We start from the raw sequence: 26609 nt of genomic DNA, 5'->3' as shown, positions 1-26609 counted from the left end.
AGCAGGTTGTGTATTAGTGTTTAGCAGACTGTACGTCAGTCCCTATACCGCTGAAGGACTGCTGCAGTATAGGGCAGCGGTCAGCAGTGGTGCACGTCAACCCTATCTATTGTGGACCGATAGCGGTCCTTACAGAACAGCAGACTGTACCGCACTCAAGCCTATGTACCGTAGCACCCTATACCAAGTTACCAGTCCTTATAAGAACTTTTGTGGAACAAGCAGGTTGTGTGTTAGTGATTAGCAGACTGTACGTCAGTCCCTATACCGCTGAAGGACTGCTGCAGTATAGGTGAGCGGTCAGCAGTGGTGCACGTCAACCCTATCTATTGTGGACCGATAGCGGTCCTTACAGAACAGCAGACTGTACCGCACTCAAGCCTATGTACCGTAGCACCCTATACCAAGTTACCAGTCCTTATAAGAACTTTTGTGGACCAAGCAGGTTGTGTATTAGTGTTTAGCAGACTGTACGTCAGTCCCTATACCGCTGAAGGACTGCTGCAGTATAGGGCAGCGGTCAGCAGTGGTGCACGTCAACCCTATCTATTGTGGACCGATAGCGGTCCTTACAGAACAGCAGACTGTACCGCACTCAAGCCTATGTACCGTAGCACCCTATACCAAGTTACCAGTCCTTATAAGAACTTTTGTGGAACAAGCAGGTTGTGTATTAGTGTTTAGCAGACTGTACGTCAGTCCCTATACCGCTGAAGGACTGCTGCAGTATAGGTGAGCGGTCAGCAGTGGTGCACGTCAACCCTATCTATTGTGGACCGATAGCGGTCCTTACAGAACAGCAGACTGTACCGCACTCAAGCCTATGTACCGTAGCACCCTATACCAAGTTACCAGTCCTTATAAGAACTTTTGTGGAACAAGCAGGTTGTGTGTTAGTGATTAGCAGACTGTACGTCAGTCCCTATACCGCTGAAGGACTGCTGCAGTATAGGTGAGCGGTCAGCAGTGGTGCACGTCAACCCTATCTATTGTGGACCGATAGCGGTCCTTACAGAACAGCAGACTGTACCGCACTCAAGCCTATGTACCGTAGCACCCTATACCAAGTTACCAGTCCTTATAAGAACTTTTGTGGAACAAGCAGGTTGTGTATTAGTGTTTAGCAGACTGTACGTCAGTCCCTATACCGCTGAAGGACTGCTGCAGTATAGGTGAGCGGTCAGCAGTGGTGCACGTCAACCCTATCTATTGTGGACCGATAGCGGTCCTTACAGAACAGCAGACTGTACCGCACTCAAGCCTATGTACCGTAGCACCCTATACCAAGTTACCAGTCCTTATAAGAACTTTTGTGGACCAAGCAGGTTGTGTATTAGTTTTTAGCAGACTGTACGTCAGTCCCTATACCGCTGAAGGACTGCTGCAGTATAGGGCAGCGGTCAGCAGTGGTGCACGTCAACCCTATCTATTGTGGACCGATAGCGGTCCTTACAGAACAGCAGACTGTACCGCACTCAAGCCTATGTACCGTAGCACCCTATACCAAGTTACCAGTCCTTATAAGAACTTTTGTGGAACAAGCAGGTTGTGTGTTAGTGATTAGCAGACTGTACGTCAGTCCCTATACCGCTGAAGGACTGCTGCAGTATAGGGCAGCGGTCAGCAGTGGTGCACGTCAACCCTATCTATTGTGGACCGATAGCGGTCCTTACAGAACAGCAGACTGTACCGCACTCAAGCCTATGTACCGTAGCACCCTATACCAAGTTACCAGTCCTTATAAGAACTTTTGTGGAACAAGTGAGTTGTGAATGTTTAGCAGACTGCAGCAGAAGGGCAGCAGTCAAGTATAATATCCTTTCTATATTTGGAAGAAAGAATATTATACATGTACAAGCCTATTACTGTACCACTGATACCAGTCCTGAAAAGAACCTTTGTGGAACTAATAATAACAGCAAGTCTTTAAAATTACCCTCACTGCCTGACAACACTGCTTCCTTCCTGTCCCTATACAAATTGGCAAAAAAAGAGAACGATTAGTGGTTACTGGAACAGCTCTTTTGTGGACCTTGATAGTAACAGCTAATGATGATGATGATGATGATGATGATGAAAGACTAATCTGGCTGTCCCTGTAGCATACACCGTCCTTTCCCTTTCTCTAAACTAACAAAAGACACTCAGGCTGCTGCAAGAATCAGCAGCACAGCAAACCTATCAACACCTAACACCTATACCAGTCCTGAAAAGAACTTTTGTGTACCAAATAGCTAGTGGTTTATCTCTCCCTACTCCACACAGGAACCTGTCCCTATCTTAACAGAAGAAAGAATGTAAAATGGCCACCGGATCGGGTGTATTTATAGGTTAGGGGGAATGTACAAGTGTCCATGTGCTGTCATGTCTCAATTGGCTGTCCTGTATCACATGATAAACGTGTCACCAAAGGTTAAAGTTCTTGTATACATTAAACACGTAAGTCCGCCGCGGCGAACGACGGAAAAAGGCGTTCGAACGTGCGGACCGCGAATGTCGGAAATTCGCCGCGAAACGACCGCCGGGCGAACCGTTCGGCCATCACTACTCTGGAAATTGGTTCAGTGTCAGAGCAGTATTCCTCTAATGTAGTTATCGGTCTGGCATAGTCTAAGGGGTTCGGGATAGACTGAAGAAAGTGGTGCAAGCGTGCGGTGTTCCAGAAGTCCAGACGATACGGACCGATAGGGTCCATAAGGTCCGCAATGGAAGTCCAGCCACCACGTGTTACAAACTGAGAGGCCACGGTGAAGTTGGAGTGTCGTAGTGGCTGAAATTACGTGTTCGACAGACCCGGCGTAAATCTGGGGTTACCTAGGATCGGTGTTAATGGTGACGTGTTGGTCGTCAGAGAATGTTGTAGAGCTGCCTTCGTGCCCTGGCAGATAGTGTTGCCTATGAGAGGGTGAGTTTTCGTTTCTCGCGGTAGTGCATCTCTGCACCAGAGAGCTGTCTTTAATGGGACAGAGCACTGTTGTTGCTCAATTTGGGCCCATAACTTAGTGTCGAGATTGCGACTCCAATCCAACATCCTACCCAGGTGGACCGCATAATAATACTGTTTGATGTCTGGTAGCGCCAATCCCCCATAATGTTTCGGTAGGGAGAGTTGAGAACGTGGTATCCGAGGCTGCTTTTGTGCCCAGACAAAACGGGTGAATAGTGCCTGCACCTGTTTAAAATATGCGGGTGGAATTTTGATCGGCAGAGCCTGGAAGTGAACCGACTAAATTTTGATCCATGGTGGCTCCCACCCAAACCTCTACAAAGCCAACGCAGAAAATTCTCAGAAAACAAATGTTTGTTTACTCCACATCGGTCCTAAACCCTGGAGCCCCAATTGTATGTGAGATTTGCATACAAATCCACAACCCTCACCATATATAGTCAAATGAAAATAAATAAAATATACCAAACTAGTAACATAGTTGCTCCTTAAAGAGGTGCTCCATGCTTCTTTAGAAAAAAAATTCAAGTCGGCAGCTACAAATACTCTAGTTACCGACTTTTAATATTAGGACACTTGCCTGTCCACAATTTCAGCGGTGTCTTCACCCTAGCCAATTTTTCAATCGGCTGTAGGGTGCTGCCACCTCCATCTCTGCTAAGGGAAACTGCCAATGAAGCCCTGCGGCTTCACAGCCAGTTCCCTACGGCGCATGCACAAAACGCTCTGCGCTTCATGCATGGCTCGGCGGTGGGGCAACGAGGAGGTGGGGGCGAACTTCCGGCCGACTTTGCTGCTGCAAAATCAGCCAGAAGTGGGAGAGGGTCCAAACCAGGTACCCACTCTCTCCTCCCCCAAATGTGTTGAACCTTTTATTGTGAATCAAGTAAGGAATTGTTATAAACCTGCCTTTTTTTTTTTGTCCCACTTGGGAAATTTTTCTTTACTTCCTGTTCCACAGCTACTTGGGTCACCCAGGAACAAAAGGAAGGGGACATTGAATATAAGAGGTTTCTGGAACTTTTCTTTAAAAATAAAACCAAAAAAATTGAGTTTATTATCTCTATAAGGCCAGTTCCTTCTTTTGTTGCCCTGTTGTGCCAGATCTTTGGGGATGACTTACAAATCCAGACCTGGTTTTATAGAATTAACAATGAAGGAGGGGGGACTAAATGCTGGTGCCTGGTGAAGAAAGGTTGGACAATGCTGCAGGTAACAACAAAAAATAGGTCTCTATTTTGCAAATCTCAACAAATGACATTGGTTATTTCAAAATCAACATATACATTATTATAAGATAGTTTAGGTGCCTTTGTTTGAAAACCAGTATTTTGCAGACTTTTAGGCACTTGTTTAAAAATATAAATAAATAAGTGATGTAAAGCGAGGATGCTTTTTAAAATAATGAATTGAGTTGTTTTTATTTATCAGTTAACAAGCTTAAAAAAAATGTATAAACAGGAAAAAAAAACACATAAAAGCATATGAGACTTGGATGTGTATTTTTGAATGGGTAAAGTTCATCTTGAGCCACAAATATACAACAGCAGCTGTAGGAACACTGCTGAGCAATTGCTTCTAGACCCTTCCAGAATTATCTGGTTTTTTGCTTACTTAAATTACATGTCGGTTTGTACTAAATTATGATTTACCTGTCACAGTGCCTTGCACACACACCACAAAAGCCACTTGATAGCTCTGTTTATTATGGAACTTTAAAGTATCATGTGTAAAGTCAGTGGAATGGTTCTTCCTGTGCCGACACAGCAACAAATGTCAGTCTATATTCTATGTATTCATTTACCCGATTATACTCTTTTGGTATATCAAATAACCATATCAACAACTCTAGCCTTTTTTTTTTTTTTACGTTTTGGATACTGTGGGTACGAGTTATAATATTATAATATCTGTCTGGTGTTTTATTTCTGTCTGTGGATTTAGGGAGATTTTCTCTCAGGCCCGAATTACATGTGTTGGGTGCATGCATGTTAAAGCACATATAGCACACTGAAAAACCGCACCTTACTCAATGCACAGTAGTGCATTACTACTCGCTGAAATGCAGATGCGTTGCGTTTGTGAGCTGGTGTGCCCTTAAATATGTACAGCGCTGCTTGCACAAAAATCTGTTAAGTTATAACCATTCCCCACTCAGACAGGTAGCAATAAAATCTGACAAAGGCAGTAACCTTCCATGATCTCTGAAATAAAGGAAGTTTTAACCTCTTGCCACCCTCATTACACTTATGTGCAACAGCAAAGAAGGGGATGGGCAATAACTCCTTACAAATGTACCCATGGGTAGCTGAAATTTCTATGTTAATGGCACGCTCCCAGCACAGTGACTGAGCTGATTAGTTCCCTTTTCTTTTTCTTTTTTTTTAAGCGGTGTTCTGCTTAAAAAAAAAAATAATAATTAAGTCAGCAGCTACAAATACTGCAGCTTCTGACTTTTAATAATCAGACACTTACCTGTCCCAGGGTCCAGCGATGTGAGGGGAAACTAAGCCCAACTCGTCTCCCCTCCTCTCTGTGGCACCGGCATTGTCACTGTGGGCGCCCGGCTGTGGCTTTCTTTAATCCAAGATCTCATCCAAATGTTACTGAGCTGGGTTCTCCATGCAGCTTTCTGGATCAACATACTCAGTAATGGTTTGGAAGCCATACCTGAACCCCACTGGATCAAAGATTGTGGGACCTGCCTGGAATGTGTCCTTGGGGCACTGGGCTCAACCATTGGTGCTTCCCAGACCTTCAGGTACTAGTTAGCCCCAGAACATATTCCAGGTCAAGAACTAAAGAACTATAGCACAGTCTCTGGTGTGACTCAGTCTCTAAGGACTCCTAATGAGTATGCCAAATAGGGGAATCGGGGGCTTCTACAGCCATGGCCAAAAGTTTTGAGAATGACACACATTCATTTTCACAAAGTGTGCTGCTTCAGTGTTTTTAGATCCTTTTTGTCAGATGTTACTATGGGATACTGACGTATAATTGCAAGCATTTCATAAGTGTCAAAGACTTTTATTGACAATTACATTAAGTTTATGCAAAGAGTTAATATTTGTAGTGTTGACCCTTCTTTTTCGGACCTCTGCAATTCGCCACAGCATGCTGTCGACCAACTTTTAGGCCACATCGTGACTGATGGCAGCTCATTCTTGCAAAATCAATGCTTGGAGTTTATCAGAATTTGTGGGGTTTTTTTTGTTCACCTTCCTCTTGAGGATTGACCACAAGTTCTCAATGGATTAAGGTCTGGGAGTTTCCTGCCCATGGACCCAAAATTTCACATTTGCCTTATGGCAAGGTGCTCCATCATGCTATAAAAGGCATTGTTCCTCACCAAACTGTTCTTGGATGTTGGGGAGGAGTTGCTTTCGGAGGAAGTTTTTGTACCGTTCTTTATTCATGGCTGTGTTCTTAGGCAAAATTGTGAGTGAGCCCACTCCCTTGTAGGGATGAGCTGAACACCTCCCGGTTCGGTTCGCACCAGAACTTTCGAACGGACCCCAAATTCGTACAAACTTTAGAACCCCATTGAAGTCTATGGGACTCGAACGTTCGAAATTAAAAGTGCTAATTTTAACAGCTAATATGCAAGATAGTGTCCTAAAAAGGGTTTGGGGTCCTGGCTCCTGCCCCAGGGGACATGAGTCAATGCAAAAAAAGTTTTAAAAATGGCCGTTTTGGCGGGAGCACTGATTTTAATGACGATTAAAGTGAAATATTCCTTTAAATATCGTGCCTGGGGGGTGTCTGTAGTATGCCTGTGAAGTGCCATGTGTTTCCAGTGTTTAGAACAGTCCCTGCACAAAATGACATTTAACGGAAATAACGTCATTTAAAACTGCTTGCGGTTTTAATGTTATATCTGGTTCCTGCAATATGGTTGAAAATCATTGAGAAAAATGGCATGGGTAGCCCTCCCTGCCCATTACCAGCCCATTTGGGTCTTGTACGCATATTAAGGGGAACCCAGTACCCATATTAAAAAAAAGGAAATACGTGTGGCCCCCAGGCCCTATATACTCAGAACAGAGTATACAGGCGGTGCAAACAAGACAGGGACTGTGTAGGTTTGTTGTGTTAAGTTGAATCTGTTTGTAATTTTCAACTGGTACATTTTTAAAGTGTAGCTCCAGTCAAAAAAACTATTTTTAAGCTTTTTGGAAAACATAGGGAAGGGTTATCACCCCTGTATAATTTGTTTTGCCGTCCGTCTTTTTCAGAGCACGCAGACAGCACGCACAATCTCCTACTGCTGACTGCAAGCTCTATTTAAAACGAGCAAGATAGCTAGCTATATAGGTGGATATAGCGGTGTATACTGCGTTCAGAGCACGCAGACAGCACGCACAAACTCCTAACACTGACTGAAAGCTCTATTTAAAACGAGCAAGATAGTTGGCTCTATAGGTGGATATAGTGGTGTATACTGTAATACTAGTGGTGTATACTAGGTTCAGAGCACGCAGACAGCACGCACATCTCCTAACACTGACTGCAAGCTCTATTATAAAAGATGGATATATCGCTAACTATATAGGTGAATATAGCGGTGTATACTGTGGTCAGGGCACGCAGACAACAACCACTACAGAAGAGCAAGAACGAAAAATCGGCCGATAACGATCGGTGTATACTGTGTTGAAGGTACACAGAACACCCACTAACTGCTACAGATGCCAACACACTACACAAGGCCGCCGCGCTGGCGGCCTTATATAGTGTGGGGCGTGTACTACACAGCCTGAGCTATGATTGGCCACAGGCATCCTGCCTGTGGCCAATCATGGCTCTCCTCGTTGCTGGCGCTGTGATTGGCCAAGCATGCAGGGTCACAGTGCATGGTTGGCCAATCATGAGCCAGCAATGCACTGCGCCATCGCAGTGCATTGTGGGCCGTGAGCGCCACACGAATTTGGCGCGAACGGCCCATAACGCTCGGAATTCGCCGAACGGGCGAACAGCCGATGTTCGAGTCGAACGTATGTTCGACTCGAACACGAAGCTCATCCCTACTCCCTTGGCTGAGAAGCAACTCCACACATGAATTTTCTCAGGATGCTTTACTTTTGGCATGACACAGGACTGATGGTAGAGCTCACCTTTTCTTTTCTGGACAAGGTTTTTTATGGATATTCCAGTCCCCAGCAGTCCAATCCCTGTACCTTTTTGCAGAATTTCAGTCTTTCCCTGATGTTTTCCTGGAGAGGAGTGGCTTCTTTGCTGCCCTTCTCCACCAGACAATCCTCCAAAAGTCTTCTCTGCACTGTGTGTGCAAATGCACTCAAACCTACCTACTGCCATTTCTGAGCAAACTCTGCACTGGTGGTACCCTGATCCCGCAGCTGAATCAACTGTAGGAGATGGTTCTGGCGCTTGCTGGACTTTCTTGGACGCCCTGAAGTCTTGTTCAGAAATGCAGTGGAAATGTTTTTTTATGGGATTAAGTTAATTTTCATGGCTAATAGGGACTTTGCAATTAATTGCAATTCATCTGATCACTCTTCTTAACATTCTGGAGTATATGCAAATTGTTATCCTAAAAACTGAGGCAGCACGCTTTGTGAAAATTTATATTTGTCATTCTCAAAACTTTTGGCCACGGCTGTGCATTATTTAGTAACGTTGGACACTACCATTTCTCCCCTACTCTATCAGATTCTGGGGAAAGGATTAACATGCTGATGAATTAAATTCTGTGTAATTAGCTTGAGTTTTGAGCATGCACATGCTTTCTATTCTTTTCCTGCCTTTTTTCAGCGTGAGGTAGCCTTTTCCTGCTATTGCTGCTATCTGCATGCTGCTATCTGTTTGAGTCCACACGCCTCAGGCTCCCGCAGCTCCATCACGTGTGGCCTCCTCTACTGCCTTATCCATAGAGGAATACACAACTCTGCTGGATTTTATGGGCCAACTTGCAATTCTTCCTTCAGAAGCTGTCAAAATGGGAACAGCAGCTGTGGCTGTTCAGCTGCTGTGTCCAACAGACAACAATGGGACTGCCTGCATGAGGTTGCACAGAACACCTGTGCATCCCATGGAGGCAAAGACAGCTCTTCGCATAGATACACCCATGTGAACGAGTGTTACAAGGTGAATGTTTAAGGCTCACCAGATGCAGCTTCAGGCAGCTCTTTGAGCTGCAGACTGTCCCCAGTTCTATTGTTTTTGTTACGTAGGCTTGTTAGCGTTTTGTGTTGTCTTCCCTTCCCTAACTGAATTCTGTGTCCCTTAAAAGAAAACAGGATTTTTGTACTTAAGTAATATCTGTTTTTTGGCGTTCATTACTGGACACAGGTCCCACCCCTCTGTATTGTAATCCAATCCTCAATACTGCTTTTCTACAAAACTGAAGCATGCTAGAAGTTTGGCGGTATTCCTGGTTGGCTAATGGCTTTTTGATGACTACAGTAGTCAGAGGTATCTTCTCAGATTCAACCAATAAGAAGACTGTGGGCTGACAATCAGAGGCTGCTCACCTCTTCGGTGGTCAGGGAGGTGCTGGAGGTCTTCTCCCTCCCGAGCTCTTGGTTCTAGCCACCCTCACTGCCTGCCTTCCCTTCCCTTCTCCCTCCACCTCTGGGGCTGCTCTGGGATGCTTGCCGTGTACACGATATGCAGAGCAAGGTGATTTCAGCCAGTCCACACCCTGAGGACGCTGCTGTCATTACCAGATTTGGATCCACGGGATCCGAGGCCTTCGCTGCCCCCGTTCCCCCCGCCACTGGACCGAGACTTTTCATCAGGACATGCGGGAATGGGCAAATGCCTGGTGTACCCTATGGCCAGTCCGGGCATCTTAGTAATGGCGCAAGTCTAATTGCTGCACTCTTCTAAATGTTGCACCTAGGGGCAACTGCATCTGCTGCCCCTCCAAGCTCTACGCCACTGAATTACACCTAAATGCAATGAGAATATTGTGAGTAAACCAAATTTTATTTCAGACCATTAAATTTTACTAGATTGATGGGTTGAATAAAAGCTCAATATTGATATATCACAAAATACTGTACAGCAACAGCATAATTTTCCAAAAAGCTGTACCTTTTTAATAACTAAACATCCCAGTCTTTGTGCTTTAGTCAAGTGACTTTGCCCAGATGAGGATGTCATAAGTCTACTGCAGGCATGACTAAGCATTTCTTCATTTACCCTCTTCAGTGATCAGACTTCAACATAAAAACACAACAGAAAGGAAAGATACTGTAAATAAGGGGAAGGGAGATCCCGGTCCCCTCTTAGAGCACTGTCACAGAAAGACATGTGCCCATTGGAAGATTTTATTGCTGTCTATTCTATTGACTGCTGTAAAATGTCCCATTGCTCTCTGTCCTGGTGACAGTGGTCACATTTTAAGCATGTTGAATTATGTTGGCTGACTCTTCATTTTGAAGGGTTCACCTTAATGCAGCACCTGTTAAAACACAGCATATATGAAATGGGGCCTAAAGATACTGCTTTCTCCTAACAGGAAATATAAATCATCAATACGCCAGTACTATACCTAAAATGCTTATGAGTTTTATAGAAATATTCGAGAAAGTGGCCATTTAAAACCCAACTCGACTCCAAAATTATCCCTTGCAGCGGGGCTGTGCCGACAGTGCAAGGGTTATTTGCTTGTTTATGCCTAGGGGATCAATAAATAGAGATATACTCAATATACTGATCCCTACAGCTTCTGCACCAACACATTCTAGCAGCCTAGGATCCTTACGTCATCAAGACCAGAGCAGAGTCCATAGCCCTGCTCTGACTGTGAGGATGCCAAGGGACAATCCACCACCAGAACATGGGGGAGCAGAGAATCAAGTAAAGTAAAACTTTCTCCTCTCCCCTAGAGAAAGCAGTTATTAACCCTTGCGGTGTGGGCACAGCCCCACTGTGAAAGGTGTTTTTTTTTATTTTTTTTATTTTTTTGTATTCACGTATTTAAACCTTCAATATGAGCAACATTCCAAACTTCTTTTTCTGGTCTTGTTTCCATTTCAGATTCTAGAAAATTCTTGCATATTGAATGTAGATCTTATCCCATGAACTTTACCCCATGGGCTGGGTAATACATCCATAAATAATATTTGTTGTTCCTTGATTAGTCACCACCAGTAAAATAAGTGCAATATTAATGCTTATCACAAGCAAGCTGTGCAGGCTCTCACTTCACCTTTGCATCTGTAGAAATGACCTGAGCAACAAAGCATCTTGGTGAGTTTTCAAGCTACATTATTTTTACACTAGAAAGTTATAGGTATGCTTTAGTGTAACTTTACACCACTCATACACTTGTACTTTGTTCTGAGAACAGCATAGATGGTGAATCCAAGCAACGAGCTTCATTCTCTGCTGAGAATGGGTAGGAAGAGCAAGTCCAGGTGGATCAGGAGGTTTTTTGGTGGGGTTTCATGTACCTTGTTAAGGCTGAGAGTGTAACTTAAGAAAGCTGAAGGTATGTATATTTTATAGCTTCATGTAACTCCTCTGGGTGTTAGTGCAGGTATCCATACATAAGTTCCTTGGTTTCAAACATGTCATTCCACAGGTTTGTGCAACCATCGTTTAATGTATATTGACCACAGGGCATCTCCGGATTATTAGAAGTGGGAGTGCTGAGGTCACTTTTTGGCCAACGACTCTACCACAAGTGAGGAGAGCTATTAAACCTGGCTGAACTGGATACTAAGGTATCAGATTTAGGTCATTTTGGTGACTTTCTGACACAACAGATTTCTGCTTATTCACAGATGCATAGGTTCCCTTCTCATTGTTTGTCTTTTTTCAAATGGCTATTGTTTAGAGCAGTGATTCTCAACCAGGGTTCCTCCAAAAGTTGCTAGGGGTTCCTTCAGCATTGGGCAATTTCTGCCTCTCAGATAAGTTCCTACTGACACCATTGATCTTTTTAGCTATCTGTAAGCAGGTAATTCTTCCCAATGACCACGTATAAGGACCATTCTTCCCACTGACCATCACACTATTGTATTATGAGTTGTAGATTTCTAATTTTTAGCAGGGTTCCCCAAGACCGGATAACTATTTCAAGGGTTCCTCTGTGTTGAAAAGGTTGAGAGAGGCTGCTTTAGAGGTTTGATGTCGCTGAGATGCATCCTCACTACTGAAGAGTATCCTGGGAGCATGTCTACAAAGGATATTTTCAGTAGAGCAAGGGGCAGTGGCACAAGCTGCTAGATTCCTAAAGGACCTTCTTACATTTTAAGCCAAACGTTTTTATTTAATTTTAGTTTTAGATGGCATAGTCCTACAGTGCAACTTTCTGTTTTCAATATTTTTATTTGAGTTACAAGACATTAGAACAATACTGCAGATAGTATTCAAGTGCAAAATCTAAAGAGTACCCGCAACGCAGGCAAGAAGAACATTTGAGCACATTTTTATTGTGAATCATACTTTCCTCGGTGGATGCAGCATTGATCCAATGCTGCATTTTTCCCCTGGAACCTCTACACTGAGAACCGATCGATCGTACATCGCCGATCACTCCGTTTTCAGAGGTCCCCGAGCAGAGATCTGTAGACTGTTAGTCACAGCTCTCTGCTCTGCTTCCTCCTTGATTACTGGAGTGCTGAGCTGTGGAGGGGGTGGGATCGGCCGCCTCAGTCTCTCAGCGGCTCGCTGAAAGGCTGAGACAAGTGTCCATGCAGGCACCTGGCGGATCCAGACTTTGTCGGGATGACGCAGTGCCTGGACTGAAATCTGTGACTTCAGCAGAGAGCGGACTTCAATCTGCTCTCTGTTGAAAACTGGTCACACGAGTGCAAAACAAGCTCAGGCTGGACCTCTGTTTGCATATAGAAGCAGATCAAAAATACCATCCGCGTAGTTTAGGGAGTATAAAGCTCCATACACGCTATCAGATTTTCTGCTGAGTTTTTCCTTTAAAACCATATAATATAAGGTCAAATTTTAGTAGTTTCAATGTGTATGTAATCAGGCAGGCCCTTGCACTACATGGTTTTGGTAAATCTGAAGGAAAAAATCTGCAGAAAATCTGATAGTGTGTATGGGGCTTTAGAGTTACAGACAGTCTCTATCATGTGGAAACAAGCCTAATGGATAGTCCAACTTTCTGAAATGATGAAGAGGGACACTTTTTAGCACACAGTATGTAGACAAAGGACACGTCACTGTCACAGCCCCGGTTACATGGACCACAAAGATCTAATATGATTGGCTGAACCACACAGGTGCTTTTCTGACCCCTTTATTTCCTTTATTCACCTGACCTGTGGGCATTTTTTGGTATGTAGCACTTCACTACTTTGACAATTACTTGGTTATGCAACACTGTACCCAAATGAAATGATAATTTTTTCACACAAATAGGGCTTTTTTTTTTTTTTGGTAGTATTTGATCACCACTTAGTTTTTTCATTTTTATTATATAAAGGAAAAAAAGACCAAAAATGTTGAAAAAAATCCCACAAATTAAAACGTATCCAATAAAAAAAATGCGAAGAATCAAATTTCTTAATAAATTTAGGCCAAAATTTGTTCTGCTGGTAACAAAAAATAAAAAATCCCAATAAGTGTATATTAATTGGTTTGCATGAATTTTTTTTTATACTATTAATGGTGGCGATCAGTGACTTATAGCAGGACTGTGATAGTGCGGCAGGCAATCTGACGCTGAGTGGGAACTGACTGCCACTGACCTCACCAGTGACACTAATGCAGGGATCCATGCTAATGCTGATGACAATTGGTAGGAAGGGGTTAACATCTGGGGCAATCAAAGGCCTAACCATGTGCCCAGGAAGTGTTGATGTGTGTTGATTTTACTAAGGGATCTTGTTAGCTTAGCAGGGAATGAAAAAACAGTAAGATCACCTATTACTATACAGAGCTCTGTCTGTGGGGCACGTGATCGCCGCTACCCGGAAGCGTTGATCACGTACTAGGTATGTGATCCAGTGCAGAAGAGCCGCTCTGCCGCCATATATGTAAGTCATGGCTTTTCAAAATAATGCAGTAATATAAAAACAGACAAAGGTTTAGTGCAGCATAACATTTTTGGTAGTGAAATAATATATTTTATATAGAGATCTACACATTAGACCAAAATGAGGGATAGCTGAGGCTGTTCAACAAGGGACTGAGAGATTTGGTCTCAAAAGAGGGACAGTCCCTCAAAATGAAGGACATTTGGGAGCTATGCTATAGTGAAGGCATAGAACTTCACTCGGGTATTTCCACTCTCTGTGACAGGTGCCACCTGTGACAAGACATTAGGCAGTGATAAAAATGGCAAAACAACCCTTTTCTTTCTTTCTTTCTTTTTTTTTTTTTTTTTTTTTTTTTTTTTTATCGAGTGATGGCCTTTGCCTATAAATAAAATGTATTTTGATTGTAGTCTGTGTTTGTTGGAAACCTATTTTCTGTGCTAGGTAGCAGTAAAACCACTTTACCACTGGAAGGTTTTACCTCCTTCATGACCGGGGCATTTTTTTTCTATTTAGCACTGCACTACTTTAAAGTGTTACTAAACCCAGGACGCAGCATTTATGTCTGTCTGCTCCTTAACCACTTCAGCCCCATAAGGTTTACTAACTTAATGACCAGGCCATTTTTGTTTTAGGGCACTGCGTCAATTGCGCAGTCGTGCGACGACGTACCCAAACAAAAATATGTCCTTTTTTCCCATAAATAGAGCTTTCTTTTGGTGGTATTTGATTACCTCTGCGCTTTTTATTTTTTGCCCTATAAACAAAAAAAATTACAATTTGAAAAAAACAAAACAATATTTTTTACTTTCTGCTATAATGCATATCCAAAAAAAAAATATATATTTTATATTCATCAATTTAGGTCAATATATATTCTTCTACATATTTTTGGTAAAAAAAAATCGCAATACCTGTATATTGATTGGTTTGCACAAAAGTTATTGCGTCTACAAACTATGGGAAAGCTTCATTAACTTTTATTTATGTTTTTACTGGTAATGGCGGGGATCTGGGATTTTTTTAGCGGGACTGCGACATTGCGGCGGACAAATCTGACCCTAAAGCCCCATACACACGATCAGTTTTTCTGCTGAGTTTTTCCTTCAGATTTACCAAAACCATGTAGTGGAAGGGCCGGCCTGATTGCATACAAATTGAAACTCCTAAGGTTTGACCTCATATTATATGGTTTTGGTAAATCTGAAGGAAAGGCTCAGAAGAAAAACTGTGCACAGGGCTTTAGTGACACTTTTTGGGGGCCAGTGACATTATCATTCTAAAATAATACACTGACCAATGTATAAATGGCAGTGAAGGGGTTAACACTAGGGAGCGAACAAGGGGTTAACTGTGTGGCGGCTGGGTTTGGACAACAGAGATGACGCTGTTCCCGATCACTGGGAACAGCAGATCTCCATGATGTCTCCTATCAGATTGGGGATGCGCCATATTTACATAGGCAGATCCCCGTTTTGCAGCTGTGTACCGCGATCGCAGGTCGTCAGCAGACATAAAGTCCAAGGGACCTGTGGGCGCGCTCCTGCGGTGTTTGTGCACCCACAGTGTCACAAAAAAAAAAACTGCTAAATACTGAGCAGCAGTGGTTAGCAAAGTTTAGGATAGTTTAGTAGAGTTTAGGAGCTGTCAGCGTTATTTTTTCTGCCAAAACGCTGCTGCTCCAGAACACGCTGGCTCCTGCTGTTCTCTCAGCCAATGAGGAAGAAGAGACCTGGGAGGGCTGATGCTCGCCTGCACATTTTTGGATCGAGATTGGGCTCAGGTAAGTATTGGGGGGGGAGGGGGGTGCAACTGCACACAGAAGGTTTTTATTACCATCATGCGTAGAATGCATGAAGATAAAATAAACCTTGCACCTTTTTACAACCCCAGTGCACTATTATTGTAGTAATAATAGTAAAGGCTTTACTAGACGTGTAGGGGTATTTGTCTAAGGTGAGAGGCTGGGGAAAACCACTAGCGCACTTCGGATAGTTGAACCATTTGGATTGATTGGATTTTATTTTTGCACAAGCATTTTATTTGTGAATTTTGAGCTTAAGCACGTTTATCACATTGATTTACTGCATTGTCACTTTGGAATTATTGCACTTTATGGTGTGTGAAAAAGACATAATTTGTTGTTTATATAGCTGCACGTTAATTATTATATTTATTTGTTTGTATTTACAATGTGTTTTAAAGATTTATCACATTATACATTGAGTAAGCGCCACATTATCTATTATATTAAGAAATGAATGCCATCAACTGGCTTCTGTTACAGGGACATTGGCCCCCTTAGTGATCACCAGTGCCGCTAATCGGTGCCTCATTATCAGTGCCACCTCTCTGTACCCGTCAGTGTCCACCAGTGCCGCCTCATCGGTGCCCATCAATGAAGGAGAATAATTACCTGTTTGCAACATTTTATAACAAAACATCAAAAAACTTCTTTATTTTTTTATTTTATTTTTTTTTGTTATAGCAAAAAAAAAAAAAACAGTGGTGATTAAATACCATGAAAAGAGCTTTATTTGTGTGAAAATGGCTAAAAATCTAGGTGCGGTGTTGCATGAGCGCGCAATTGTCATTTAAAGTGTGAGAGCAATGAAAGCTCAAAATTGGCCCAAGGGGAGGGGGTAAAAGTGCCCAGTAAGCAAGCGGTTAAGAAAAAGGTCATCATTGCATACCTCCATATTTTTTAATTGCAGAAGAACAGTCTTCTTATATATTGCGTATCTGTGAACGTTGATGGCTCACAAAATCAAAACACTGTATCGTGTCTCAAACGATAGCTGCTTTTAGAAGTATGATTCCATTGTAGACTATGGGACTATCATGGCATTGCACATAATCCCACCATTACTGGAACAAACAGGCCAACCGACACATTCCCTCATTATTAGCGCAAACAAAATGTCACAGCTGCAATTTTAAGAAGCTGCCTGTAAGTGGAGCCTGTCCAGTTCCCGAAATACACATGCTAGTAGACGGAGTAATAAGGAGGACGCGTTACATCAGGATTATGTAGCGTCATGATCTGTTCCTGAGCTGTTTTGCTCTTGGAACATGACACAGAGCTGTATAAATGTTGGCATGTCTGGCCTGAGGCTGTGGCCTCTCTGGAATGAAGTGTCAGTAAGAAGATTGGAAACACAGGCTCTTCAAGAATCGGAGGCCTGTTTCACAAACCCACTCAGAAATACCAATGGCTAGGCAGTAGATGTCATTCCTTGTAGCCACACAGAACACTAGTCCGTTTCCTGGAACAGCGCACTTGATTTTCCATTGAATAGCCAACAAATCTTACGAAACATATTGTAGCGCTGCAAAGCTACTAAATATACTGCCACTATACTAAAAAATAAAAATAAAATAAAAAGGGATTAGCCATTCCCTAAACTATCAAAATAAAAAGTTGTGGCTTTAAAATACAGTCCATGGACTGTATTTTAAAGCTACAACTTTTTATTTTGATAGAATACGGAATGGCTAATACCTTTTTTATTTATTGATATATTTTACGCTGTCTTTGTGTAGGGGAGATTTGCTTTAACTTCCTGTTCTGACACAGCAGGAAGTAAGAAGAAATCTCCCCAAAGAGATGGGGAAAATTTTTGTTTCATGCCTTCCTGTACTGCTGACAACTCCATCCCTTATTATTCTATTCATTTTTATGGGTGCCATGGGGACAGCGAGGTCACGTGCAAAAATATAAAACCTGGCAAATTTTAGGCCCCATTTACACCATCGTGCTGCATTACATATGTTTTCCGAATCTGGCGTCCCAATGCACCTTCTTAGCACAGTAATGAATATGTGTAATACTCTTGCGCTACCTGTAACCTATGTATGGATATTAGTGCAGCCAGCTGACACGATCATGTGTTCTCACGCTACAAATCAATGCAGAAGTAAATAAGTGCCGCTCTGCTACTATCCACTAATATTGTAAATGCTAAAGTAAACGCGTGATAACATATACAGTGCAAATAACTACTGTGATAACGCCTATTCATTCCACCTGTGTACCAGTGTCAACATATACGCACAAAAACAAATCTATGTGGCTTACAGTGATGGAAAGATTGGACACAGTCTTGTTTTGGATTTGGAAATATTGGACACTTTTATGCATATATACTCGGTAAAGATTATACAGTATATGATATGCATGTCTTGTTTTGAAGAAAGACTTTCCAGCCTGATGGCCAATTATTGAGAATTTTTTGTCATGTATTTGTTTTTACAGTTTTTATTTTTATGAATAGTTTGCCACTATAAACAGGTGTAGTTATCAGGTTATATCACAATACTTGTGCACTGTATGTGTTCTTATTTTAGCACTTGCACGTTAATATAAGGCCTCATGCACACTGTATGTTTATTTATTTTATTTTATTGTTTTGTGCACTGGTCCAAATCATTTGATGGAGAGGGGATTATGGTGTGGGGTTGTTATTCAGGGGTTGGGCTTAGTTCCAGTGACGGGAACTCTTTTTAAGATAAAGTAAACAGGGTTTTTCTTTTTTTTTTTTTTCTTCCCTGATAAAGTAAAGGCAGAATGTGCTAGTATGCATCTCATACTAGCACATTATATGACAGTTGCCTGCAAACGAAGCGTGTGTGGTCCCAGCTGGAGGCCGCATCCATCTTCGCCCGTCTTCTTTCCGAGGCCGCGGACTCAGGCTGTGTGACTGGCCAGAGCCGCGTGACGTCACTGCCATGCATGGGCATGGGAGCTGCTGGTCACGGCACACACTTATGAAGAAACGGCATGGGCGGCCGTTCCTTCAGAGCGCATGCACTGATGACATCATCGAACAGTATACACTAAATATCTCCTAAACGGTACATGTTTAGATGCTATTTACAGTACCAATAGGTAAACCTTGTTATAGGCTTACCTATAGGTACAAATAATATAGAAAGATATACAAGCCCTGGAAGGATTTGGCCCCTTGATGACCAAGCATTATGGCACTGCGTCGCTTTAACTGATAATTGCGTAGACATGCGACGCTGTACCCAAACTAAATTTAATGTACTTTTTTCACACAAATAGAGCTTTATTTTGGTGGTATTTGATCACCGCTGTGTTTGTTTTTTACTTTTTGCGCTATAAACAAAGCTGACAATTTTGTAAAAAAAAAATAAAAAATTACATTCTGCTATAATACATATCCAAAAAAATATATTTACAAAAACGAATTTCTTCATCAATTTAGACAATAAGCGTATGGATTGGTTTGCGCAAAAGTTATTGCATCTACAAACTATGGGATAGGTTTATGGACATTTTATTTTAATTTTTTTGTGGTAATGGCAGCCATCTGCAATTTTTAGCTGGACTGCAACATTGCGGCAGACAAATCTGACGTTTGGTGACACTTTTTGGGGACCAGTGACATTATTACAGTGAACAGAGCTAAAAAAAATGCACTGATCAATGTATGAATGACACTGGCAGGGAAGGTGTTAACACTAGGGGCTTATCAAGGGGTTAACTGTGTGTTTCCTGGGTGTGTTCTAACTGTGTGGGTGATGGGCTCACTGGGACAACACAGAGATCGCTCACTCGGAAAACCATATCTCAGAACAGGGATCCACCTTGTTTACATACAGATCCCCGTTCTGACTCCCTGTGAAGCAGACATTGGGTCCTCCGGGCACCCGCATCAGCTCCTCCTTACAGGTATGTTGTTTTGTGCAATAGAGCTGCCCTGCCGCAGTATATGTACTGTGGCTGTCCGGCAAGTGGTTCAGGCGTCAGCATACCAATACATTTTGGACAATATTGTGCTCCCCAACTTTGTGGGAGCAGTTTGGGGATGGCCTCTTCCTGTTCCAACATTCTTTTGGTATTTGATCACCACTGGGGTTTTTCATTTTTGCTGAACAAATAAAAAAAACACCCAAAATTAAAAAAAAAAAAAAATTCTTTTTCTGTTATAAAATTTTGAAAATAAGTACGTTTTTTCTAAATCTTAAGAAAATTATATAGTATGTATCCAGCTTAATTCTAACACTAGACCTTCTCTTTAGATATACATTTTTAACCTGTAAAGGCTTTTAAAGCGTCACCCATGGATAGTAAAATTGATGTAGTTTGTCACCACTTTGTGGGCATGCGCATATTTAAAGCATGACATGTTTGGTATCTATTTACTTAGCAAGACATCATCTTTTATATTTTACAAAAATTGGGTTATCTATTGTTTTTTTATTTTTTTAGCATTCAAACTCAGTGTATTTTTTCCAAAAAATTGTTTTAAAAAACTGCTGTGCAAATACTATGTGACATAAAAAATTGCAAAACCAACCAATTTATTCTCTGGGGCCTCTGGTTTCAAAAATTATGTTTTTGGTTCCTAAGTAATTTTCTAGTAAAAAAAAAAACAAAACTGATTTTCACATGTATACAAAAAGTGCCCGAAAATGCCTGGTCTTCAAGTGGTTAAGATCTACTACTACTATTATTATTATTACTATTATTATTATTTTTTTTTTAACGGCTTTAAAAAAAAACACTGCGCAAATACTGTGGGACATAAAAAAATAATGGCCAAACCCACCATTTTATTCTGTAGGGCCTCTGCCTAACCACATCCCGCCCTCCCTATAGCAAAATAAGAACGAGCTGTCTCACTGCTTGTGATTAGCGCAGTGCAGTGCCGACTTCCTGGCGGGCTCTGCACGTGAGCTGTGCGAACACGCCGGAGCTCATCCCTAATCCTGAGCAGATTGGATCTGAAAAGGATCCATGATGGGAGTCAGTCTTTGCACATCTACTATTGAAGCTGCCATATCTTTGATTCTTGTGGCTGGATGACAGGCTGCCTTACATATCACTACATGGGCGTTTATGACTCTGTGATAGAGTACTAACTATTTGGTAAGAGTCCATCTTATCAGGGTGGTGGAAGCAGATCCCATATGCAATTGGATTACTGTGATTTCACGATTGCGTGGACACTGTCTTTTTTTTTTTTTTTTTCTTTGGGACTTATAATTTTTGTTTATTAATTTGAATATCCATTTTGATGTGTATTTTAACTTTTTGGGGATGCATTTTGCACCTAATATTTTTCACTGTTAGCGTTTTTTAAATTTTTTATTCTAATTTTGATTGCGCAGTTTTTTTTTTTTTTTTTGGTCTGACTGCTTTTACCAGCATCTAATGTATGTCAGCGTGTTTATCTCCTCCCCTTAGAAACAAAGAAAAACTTAGAGGGGAGGCTTTTTTTTTTCAGTATATTTTTTTATTCAGCAAAAAATAGAAAATCCCAGTGGTGATTAAATACCACCAAAAAGAAAGCTCTGTCTTAAAACACAAAAGGTAAGAACTTAGTTTGGGTACAGTGTTGCATGACCCACGCATTTGTCATTCTAATGCCCCGTACACGCGATCCGAATATCGTACGACCGTTTACGGTTAATAATCTCAAGTAGAAATTGAATAGCTAAATAAAGTCACGAAAATTCTCGTACGATAGAAAAAAAACTGGAAGTGATGTCATGTGTTATAATGTATTTGTATTGTATTTTCGGACGACAACTATACTGACTAAACGAAAATCGTACGATCTGGGATCGTACGAGGAAAATTACAGTGCGTGTCCGATCGAATAATATCGGATGAACGGTCATGATCGGCTGTCGAAAGTAGTGTACACACGATCCGAAAATCTTACGATCTTTCCTTGGATGACTGTTTTCGTACGATAATCGGATCGTGTGTACTGTCCACGAGTATGACAGCGCTGAAAATTGGCCTGGGCAGGAAGGGGGTGAAGTGGTTAAAGATAGAGAATATATATATATATATATATATATTAGAAAGTGTGTGTATGTGTGTGTGTGTGTATATATATATATATATATATATATATATATATATATATATATATATATATATATATATATATATATATATATATATATATATATATATATATATATAATTTATGAATATGAGAAAATAGAGAATATACATTATCTATAGAGAGAGGTGTGTGTATATATATGTGTGTGTGTATATATAATGTGTGTGTGTGTGTGTGTGTATATGTATATATATATATATATATATATATATATATATGTATGTATGTGTATATATATATATATATATATATTTTTAGATGGAGAAAGAGAGATATGTGTGTGTATATAGATAGCGAGATATGTGTGTGTGTGTGTGTATATGTATATGTATATGTATATATATATATATATATATATATATATATATATATATATATATATATATATATATATATATCGTTTTTATACTGTTTGGGGGTTCTAAGAAATGTTCTCGCCAAAAAACTAATTCTGTTTACAAGTAGGAGAGAAATGTCAGAATTGTCCTGGGTGGCAAGGGGTTAAAAAGAAGGCCTTTTAACATTGGATGTAAACAATGTGTTGTCCTCTTGTAAAATGGCTCATTAGTTTGATGGATAGAACACGTGAAGGGCAGCTGTCAGGCCTGACAGACGTACGTAGCTGTGTGTACCTTTGAGCCGTACACTACGTGCCTAGAAGAACCTAGTCACCGCGCTATACGCCAGTACTAGGCCTGTATCCAGGACTACCTTGTGTCTGCTCACTAGGGATCCGCCTTATTCACAAGGAAGCTCCTAGACCAGCTGCTATTGGACGCTCGGCCGTGATTGACAGCTCACTGCGTGAAATCTCTAAGCGGAGTCGCATTACAAGGAAGGCGGGACTAGCAACGGAGTAGCTCTAGTGACAATTCGATTTCCTGATCCGACTGTATATGCGGAGGGGCGGGGCTGAGGGCAGAGGACAGCGGCGGCAGCGGCAGCAATCCAGCAGATAAGAGGAGCTCTTGTCATAAAGAAGTTGGATTCCATTTCTTCTTCCGCCCTCACCCTGCAGGAGGGGAAGGCAGGCAGAGTGCAGTGCGAAGGGCTCTTCGGAGTGGGATGGCCTGTGAACTCATGTCTCTGCAAAGGTAGATGTATGTGTGTGTCAGTGTATGGCAGCCCTTCTGTGTGTGCCTTCTATCCCAATGCAATGCAGCACAGCCCATGTGTGTTCTTTCTAAGGCATCGATGACTGTTCTTCTAGGCTCTTCTATTGCCTTGCCATCTTTTGTATTGTGTTTCTTATAAAGGGGACACTCCTTGATTTGTGTTGTTTACATACAGATGTGTTTTCCTAGGATGCATGCCACTCCTGAATCATGCCTACCATGATTCATTAGAATCGCTATGCGATTATGCAATTTCATTTTAAACCATCACTCGTGTTTTTATTCTAAAACAAATAAAATAATGCCCAGATCCTTGGTGACACGAATAAAAGATTGATTCCAGCCAGTAGATTCTGGGTCTCCTAAGCGCACTGCGATTTTGTGCAGTTTCTGCCACTTTATTGCTTCATCCTATGGCAGCCATGCATTGCTGATTGTGGTGTGACAGCGCAGGCAGGTGCAAGGGGGCTCCCCCGATCAGACTGCAGTGCCCCTGCCTACCCTTTGCTGACTCCCTTTCCATCTTGTTTACTTCCTGTCAGACAGTAAGACTTGGGAGATCAAAGCCAGCCATGGGTGGGAGATCATTCCTTACAGTAGCACTCTGCACTCGCCTGGCTGATCTTCCACACGTAGCACTTCTTGTGGGAGACCTTGCTTTACAAACTGGTAAACAATTTGCTGGGTCATACTTGGGAATCTGATGAGACAACTTATCATAGCTGCCTTTTTTAAGGAGGTTTTCAGAATTGTTGATTCCCTGACTTCACCTTTTTTTTTTTTTTTTTTTATCACCTACTTTGTGCCGTATCGGTTCTGCAGCAGAATTGCTGTGCATGTGAAATAAGAAATGACTGCTGATGCCAGTTAACGCCCCCTGCATTTAACCTGCCAGCTGGCAGACCAGGATACAAGGCTGCCAATGCTGATAATGGCATATGTTCTGCTAGGCTGTCATTTATTAACACATGATCACCTTTTTACCTGATATCATAATTGGCTAATGGGATGAAACAAACATCCAATTTTTTTTTGGAGGTGGGTACCATGATGACCCACATGTATACTAAATATATACTGTATGTATCTGTGAATGGACAGAATATTGATGGGTAGAGTACAGTGCATTCAGTACGTACTCTCCTTCTTTGGACTAAAAATACACTAAAATTGGTCTTTTATGTCACTGAGCTGCACAAACAAATATGCATAATGTCGCCATAAAAAAATTGAACATAGTTTTCAAAATTTAGAAATACAAGCATCCCAAGTACTTTAAAGTGGTTGTAAATGATCACCTAGATAGATATAGCGATGTGTGTATATATAGAGCTATCCATCTATTAGATAGCGAGAGATACATTTTTTATATATATATATATATATATATATATATATATATGAGATGGTGAGATTAGATATGTATGTATGTATATTTATTAAATAAATTATTGTGTGTGTGATCACATTCCCTCCGTTTTCAGCTGCAAAAGAGCTGGGGGACGTGAAGCAGCAGCACACTGAGCTTCCCAGGTAATAACTGTGCAGGAGGGACATGTCGGGGTGTAACGACATATGCGGCGACGTAAGTGACGTTCCATCGCCGCCATCTTGCTACACTCCCACGCCTCCACAGTAAGGATACACTAAGAAGGGGGAAAGAGGACATAATTTTGGACTTATTTATAACAGTAAAGTGAATTTTTATATCGTGAAATACAGGACTTGGAACTCCATCTGACTGCTTAGATATTGAATTTTAAAGGAAGCGAACTTGTGTCGGATTATCAAACCTGTGAGATGAGCAGGGTTGCCGCTGCTTTTAAAATTCAAGGTCTAAGTAGACAGACGGAGTTGTAAGTCCTATATTTCACTATATAAACTCACTTTACTGTTCTAAATGCATGTAAAATACAAAACTCCGGAGGGTGTAACATGTCCACTTTCCCTCTTCTTAGCGTATCCTTACTGCAGACGAGTGTGGTGATTACTAAGATGGCGGCGACAGAACGTCACTTCCGTAGCAAACTGCGATGGGTCGCCGAATATGTCATTAGAAGGGCAAGTCTTATCATTGGAGGAGAGCATTCAGAGTTCCCAGCACAGCTTGAGAACTGACCACAGTGTGCTCTCCTGCTTTAATGTGGTCAGTTCTTAATAGGATAGCAGAAGGACTGTCTGGAACACCAGGGAATTCCCATAAAGGAAGCAATACAAAGAGAACAGTATACTTTCTCATAAAAGTACAAGGTACAGCAGGTATATATCAGGAATATGAAGTTTTGGGGTAACAAACGCTTTATGTATTTGCCCTCTTTGCAGTGAAATAAGCTTTGGTACCTTTTTAGAAATCACATCATTTAGTTCAATTAACGCGTAGCTAAACCCAAAAACAAAAATGTAATATGTTGCAGCCTACCAGTTCTTGGATGTGGTGGCTGCGTTTTTAGTTTTTCTTTTCTTTTTCTTTTTTTTTTTTTCAGGCTTTGCTGCTTTTATTTTTACCTAGTAATCCGGCCAGTAAGTCTGTCTTTCAGCTTAATTTAACAAACAAGCTGCCCAGCAAAAGTGGTTATTTGAGGGTTGAGGTAAATGTAACATGGGGTGCTTACGTTTTTCAGCTTGTATTCATTTATAACCAGAAGGGGAAAAAAAAACTTGCTGTAAGGTTGATTACTGCTGCCCCTTTGGAAAGCGATCTGCAGGAAATAACTTTTCAAAAGGCACTTGACGGGCATTAAAGAGGTAAAATGTTACCTCCTCACTCTTTTTTTTTTTTTAACCCTCAAAATGCTGACCCACCAAGTTGCAGCTCTTTTTCTTTGAATGGGTTGTGTTCAGCAGTGGTACCACTTCAGCAAATGAGACATGCCAATTACTTTTAGCCACTGCATGTGTATAGCTTGAATGGCTACATGCCCTAGTTTAGGTGAGCAATCCGGACATAAAACCACAGCAAAACCAAGGGCCTTTTACTGCCCCTTCCGGCTGCCTGTGTGAACAAGCCCTTTTGGCTACTTTCACATTGAGGCAGTTTTCAGGTGTTTTAGCGCTAAAAATGGCACCTGTAAAGAGCTTGAAAACTGCCTCACATCCCCAGTGCGCAAGCCTGAGTGCTTTCACACTGGGACAGTGCGCTTGCAGGAAGGGAAAAAAAGTCCTGCAAGCCGCATCTTTGGGCTGGTGCGCACTCCTCGACCGCCCCTGCCCATTTGAATGAACCAATGCCTGAACCAAAAAAACTGATTCCTTTGTCAACGCAAGGGAGGTGGATGCAGAAATAACCCCCAGCCCATTCCTGTTGGGTTATTGTAGTCTGACAGTGAGGACACTTCGCTGTCAAAATACTGTTCAGCACAGCAGCTGATTGGTTGTAAGAGGCTGATCAAACAAGGTTTTCCAGCAGGACCAATTGACTTCTGTCAAACAGGGAGAGCTACAGACAAAAAGCTAGCTCTGGACTGCTGCACTCTTCAGAAGACCACTTTCTTTTATTGGAAAATCACATCACAGCTCCAAAAACAGAGCGAACAAGGAAAAATTGCTGATGTTTCGCACTAGCTGTAGTGCTTATTCATACCGGCCCAATTTTAAGTGTGTGTGTGTGTGTGTGTACCCATCTTGGAGCTTTAGTCTCTCCAAAAAAAAATGGAAGCCAGCAGCTACAAATACAGTACTGTAGTTGCTG

At 41.7% G+C, this 26609-nt stretch overlaps 1 protein-coding gene across 7 annotated transcripts in view; it reads left to right on the top strand.

The window, feature by feature from the left end:
* The window catches only part of FAM13A (family with sequence similarity 13 member A), a 290352-nt gene that overhangs the window by 154201 nt on the left and 109542 nt on the right, over positions 1-26609 (top strand). Inside the window, exon 1 of one of the 7 annotated variants that reach the window (XM_077476501.1) lies at positions 11069-11164. The exons of 4 other annotated variants lie outside the window; for them this stretch is intronic. In XM_077476501.1, the coding sequence (XP_077332627.1) occupies positions 11085-11164 (80 nt within the window). In that variant the 5' untranslated portion in view covers positions 11069-11084. Of the gene's footprint in view, positions 1-11068; positions 11165-11330; positions 11406-22699; positions 22901-26609 lie in introns of those variants that run through there. 2 more of the 7 variants (XM_077476504.1, XM_077476502.1) reach the window with 2 other exon arrangements.

The sequence above is a fragment of the Lithobates pipiens genome, unplaced genomic scaffold, assembly GCF_037356315.1.
Source record: "Lithobates pipiens isolate NorthernLeopardFrog02 unplaced genomic scaffold, aLitPip1_a1.2 Scaffold_13, whole genome shotgun sequence".
NCBI classification, from domain to species: Eukaryota; Metazoa; Chordata; class Amphibia; order Anura; family Ranidae; genus Lithobates; species Lithobates pipiens.
Note: the sequence above shows the minus strand (reverse complement) of the source record. Positions and strands in the feature narration are given on the sequence as shown.